Raw genomic sequence first — 4,310 nt, forward strand, 5'->3', positions numbered from 1 at the left:
CACCGCGCCCCCCCGCACCCGGCGTACCAGGCAGCCGCGCGCAGCAGGTATCTACCTTTTCGATCTCTATCACACCACCCAGTCGACTGTCAGAGATAGATAAGGTTTCCCATCACCGCTATCGAGATCAAACTTTTGCATTAGCGTGTTCCCCGCCTATCTCTCTTCCATCCCGTCCCGTCCCTTCCATCTCCGCCCGACCCGGCCGCGTCTGACTCCGAGTTGCTGCTGCCACGTCTCGCACCAGCAGCCCTGCACACACATACACACTCATCGCGTCCTCCTCCTTCTCCCTCTCTCACACACACACACACTCACAGGGGGGCAAGCGAGTACAGTATTGCGGTAGGGGGGCGCCGCGCCGCGCCTCTGGACACGCGAAGCACTCGACACATGCGCCAAGTACGACAAGTACTCGTGCCGTTATCTCGGGCGCGCTCCCTCTAGCCCGGTCGAGTGCTTGTTTGGGTTGTGACAGATTGCGCCTCGGCAGGACGCGGCCTCCCCTCCCCCCTCGCCTCCCTCCCCCCTTCAAGGCAAGCCGCTCACTTTCACGGCCCCCCGAGTGCCTGCGCTCGCTGCGATAAGACAGGGGCGGGTCCAGGGGGATCCAGGAGGGAGAGGAGGAGGAGAGTTCCAGGAGCGAGCGCGAGAGCCAGGGAGGGTGAGGAGATGTAAACAACAACAATATCAACGCGTCCGTCGGGATTCGAACCCCCGGCCGGTAAAGCACCCGCGAGCTCCGTGCGCCCCGCCATGTCGAAATGACGCCCCCCAGGTGCAACCCCCCTCCCCTCCCCCTCCAGCACCACGACCACCACCGGCACCGCCGCCACCTCCTAGGCCACACGGATCAAACAAGATAAGGCTGTTCGTCGGATTGTGCTGCTTGTTGCGCAAAGCAAACAATTTCCCCCGGCTGCGGGCGGCGCGAGGTGGCGGAGCGACACGGGGCGCGCACGGCACGGCACGGGGGGGAAAATCAAGCGAAGCGTCCACCCGAAAGCAAACGGAATACGTTTGTTTTGAGGTCGGCTAGCCGGAACGCCTCGTGGGTAGGCAACCACGACGCAGCACTGCCGGACGGGTTTGCCTACCCGGACGGGGCCGGGCCGAGGAGCGGCTCCGTGTCGTCCGTTGCCGCCGGCGGCGGCGGCGGTGTGCTCGGCCACGGGACGGGGCCGACGTCGTGGTCGTCGACTCTACTCTACATTTTCAAGGGTGCTACACCGACCGAAACTATATAGAGTTGTTTGTCGCCATCCTCGTCCTCGCGGATGGGAGCAGTCGCAAGAAGGACACGAGGGAGCGAATGAGGAGGGAGGGCTCGGGATAGCTCGGAGAGGGGGAGAGTCTCGGAGGATAATTGCCCCCGCATATCGCGGCTGCACGCGCGCACAGGCACACACACACACACACACGCCTAGCATCTACACACACAGGCACGCGTGCGGGGGGGTTAACAAGGGGGATAAGCCCGAGGTGTGCGGGGCACCCGGGGGCCTATGATACACTCAGCACGCATACTGGCACTCACGCACGTGAACACACACACACACAGAGGCTACGTTTTTCTTCACGGGTTGGGGTTCGTGCAGATTATTCTTTTGCCCAAAGTGCGTGGCGATAATTCCTCGTTCGCAAATTCAAAATTAAAATAAATGTCTTTAACTCTGCTGCTGGGTTTCCGTAAACCTCTGGGGCGCACCATGGCAGAGTCCAGACCAGACCCGCACAACATCGCCGGCACCGAGCACGCACGTCGTCCTCCTCCTCCTCGTCCTCACCAGTGGTGCGCTGCTCCGTCGTGGTGATCGCCGCAGCGGCCCCGTCCAGCAGCGACAGTGATGACTTGACGCACATGGGGGTGCTGCCGGTGACGCCAGCGCCACACAGACACGCGCGCACACACACACGCACACTAACACACACACACACACTACTAGCGCGCCGCCCACGCGATCCCGATCCGATCCGTTCCAGGCGCTCGCAGGGGCCAGACTGACGGGGCCTCCCCCGCCGCCCGGCCCGGCCGGGCCGCCAGCAGTTGTACCAACCTGCAGAGTGGAAGGCGGGCAGCGCGGCCAGGAAGTCCCTCCGCGCGCCGCCAGAGGGCAGCGCCGCCGCGCCGGCCGCCGGGTCCGTCGCCAGGCTGGGGTTGAGTCGCAGCCGCGGGCCTCCCGCTGCCGCCGCCGCGGACGTCGCCGTCGTGCCCGCGCGCCCGCGGTCAGCGCCGACGGCATCCCCCGCGGGTCTGCGAAGAAAAGCATAAGGACAGCAGCATGAGCAAAGGCTGTTATTGAACAACAAAACAAAACTCTGCGCAACGCAATTATTTCGATCTCGAGATACTTTCGTCGCCGCCGTGTGGTCGTCGTGGTCGTGGTCGTCACCATCACCACCATCGTCGTTATGATTACTATTATTGCGGATGGCCAGCACCCGGTCACGTAAGTCACGCTGCGGGGAAGGCCCGCGCCGCACGCCGTTGTGACGCACGCCGAGGCCCCGCGGCGCTCCCTCGCCCCGCGCTGCCATTATAGCAGCGGGGCCAGAGCTTTATCGTCAGGTGCTGCGGGTCCAGCGGCAGTGAGATGTGTACGCCGCTTATCCGCAGCTCGGCGGAGGCGCTGCTTATCGGCAGGCTCGTTAACAACGAATGACACGACGCGGACGTGACATGCCAACACTCTGCCGTGGCGGTGGTGGTGGGAGAGACTCGGAAACAATCCCCGGCTCGGGTTTATTATTGACAGCGAGTACAGCGTCATCGTAGAGCGTATGCTATGGCTGGTGTGTGGTCAGTGCGTACAGAAGTGCGGGCTTGAGCCGCAGGAATGATATAGGCCCGCAGGCGGGGGCCGAGATCTGTGTCGCGGGGCTCTCCGGACGGCGCGGGGAGGGAGAGCGGGAGGAAAGGGGGAGGGGGTGAGAGAGGAGCGAGAAGAGAGAGAGGGAGGGATAGACGGGCAGGCAGGAGGGTTGAGAGAGAGGGAGCGAGGATGTCTCCCGAACAAACTATAAACCCCGGGTGTCGGGGAGGGTCTGCGCTGCGCTGGGCTTGGGCGCGGCCGGGCCGGGCCCACACACTGGCAGCCTGCGATAGGGCTTAACGACCCGCTATAGCACGCCGCTATGGCCGGCTGCGCGGCGCGGCTGGCTGCGCGCGTGCAGCGCTGGCTATATGGCCCATCCCGCCCGAGAGCCGAGATGCAGCGCCATGCACCGTGCATTACATTGTGCAACTGCGCGCCACCGCATCTACTCGCGCACACACAACAAACACATACACGAGCGCGCTTAGATACGCGCGTAGACTCACCTATCCTTGTCGCTCTCCTTGCCGCCGCCGTCCTTGTCGTCCGCGAGGTCCACCAACCTGGCGGGCGGCTGCGGGCTGTCCGCGGGGCTGCAGCTGCGGCTGCGCGCGGGCAGGGTCACCGGCGGGCTGTGCTGTTGGCTGCCGCGCGGGCTGCCTCCCCCCGGGCTGGTCGCGGGGCTGTCACGGGGGGAGGAGGCGGCGGCGGCCTCATCGCCGTCGTCCTCGTTGTCCTGGGGGCTGGCGGGGGCTTCCTGCTTGACGGCCTCCATCGGGCCCTCCTTGTCGCCGGAGGACTCCGCCACCTCGCCCTCCGACTTGGCTGCGGCGGCGGCGGCTGCTGCTGCTGCTGATGCAGCCGCTCCAGGGTCGCCATCGCTCCCCCAACCCTCGTCCTCCCCTGCAACAACAAGAAGAGCGACATCGTTAGAGCGGCGGAGGCGGACGACGCGGTGCTCACCACGCACACCATCCAGTGCCTCGGGGCCGAGGGCCTGGCCTGGGCGCTATCGCGCTGCGAGTGCCGTATCTCGTACGCCCCCCTCCCCCCTCCCGGAGCGCAGTCTGATACCATCGAGGGGGCGGCGGCGGGGAGGGAGGGAGGGAGGGGAGCGTGTCCAACGGTCCAAACTCGCTTGTTTCGGGGAAAAGGGATGCGAGATGGATCGGGGGGCACACGGCGAGGCAGCGGAGGGCCGCGTCTGGAGCGTGCAAACACGACGCCGTCGGCTCCGTCGCACACCATGCCCTCCACACCGACAGCCGAAGGCAGGGAGAGCGCGGCGACAACGGACGCAGCCCGATCGTCCTGACACGCTGTCCAATCAGATTGGGTTCGGACGCCAGCGGCGGGGCGGGGCAGGGTGGGGTGGAGCGGGGGGAGAAAAATATCGGTGTCCCTGGTTAGCAGGAGCGGAGCGAGCGGAGCTGAGCCGATGACATCCTGGGCCGGGCACACCACCACCACCAAGGAGCACCACGGCCGCCGGGA

General features: G+C 65.6%; 1 protein-coding gene across 1 annotated transcript in view; it reads right to left on the minus strand.

Annotated features, from left to right (window-relative positions):
* Window positions 1-2,057: 2,057 nt before the first annotated feature.
* Window positions 2,058-4,310, minus strand: part of LOC127749197 (uncharacterized) — a gene marked incomplete at its 3' end in the record, with an annotated part of 32,674 nt that continues 30,421 nt past the window's right edge. The window contains exons 3-4 of the mRNA XM_052266414.1: window positions 3,323-3,719; window positions 2,058-2,254 (exon numbers count right to left, since the gene is read on the minus strand). Of these exons, the coding sequence (XP_052122374.1) occupies window positions 2,058-2,254; window positions 3,323-3,591 (466 nt within the window). The remainder of the gene's footprint in view (window positions 2,255-3,322; window positions 3,720-4,310) is intronic.

This window comes from Frankliniella occidentalis, unplaced genomic scaffold, assembly GCF_000697945.3.
Source record: "Frankliniella occidentalis isolate FOCC.00 unplaced genomic scaffold, Focc_3.1 Scaffold38, whole genome shotgun sequence".
NCBI lineage: Eukaryota > Metazoa > Arthropoda > Insecta > Thysanoptera > Thripidae > Frankliniella > Frankliniella occidentalis.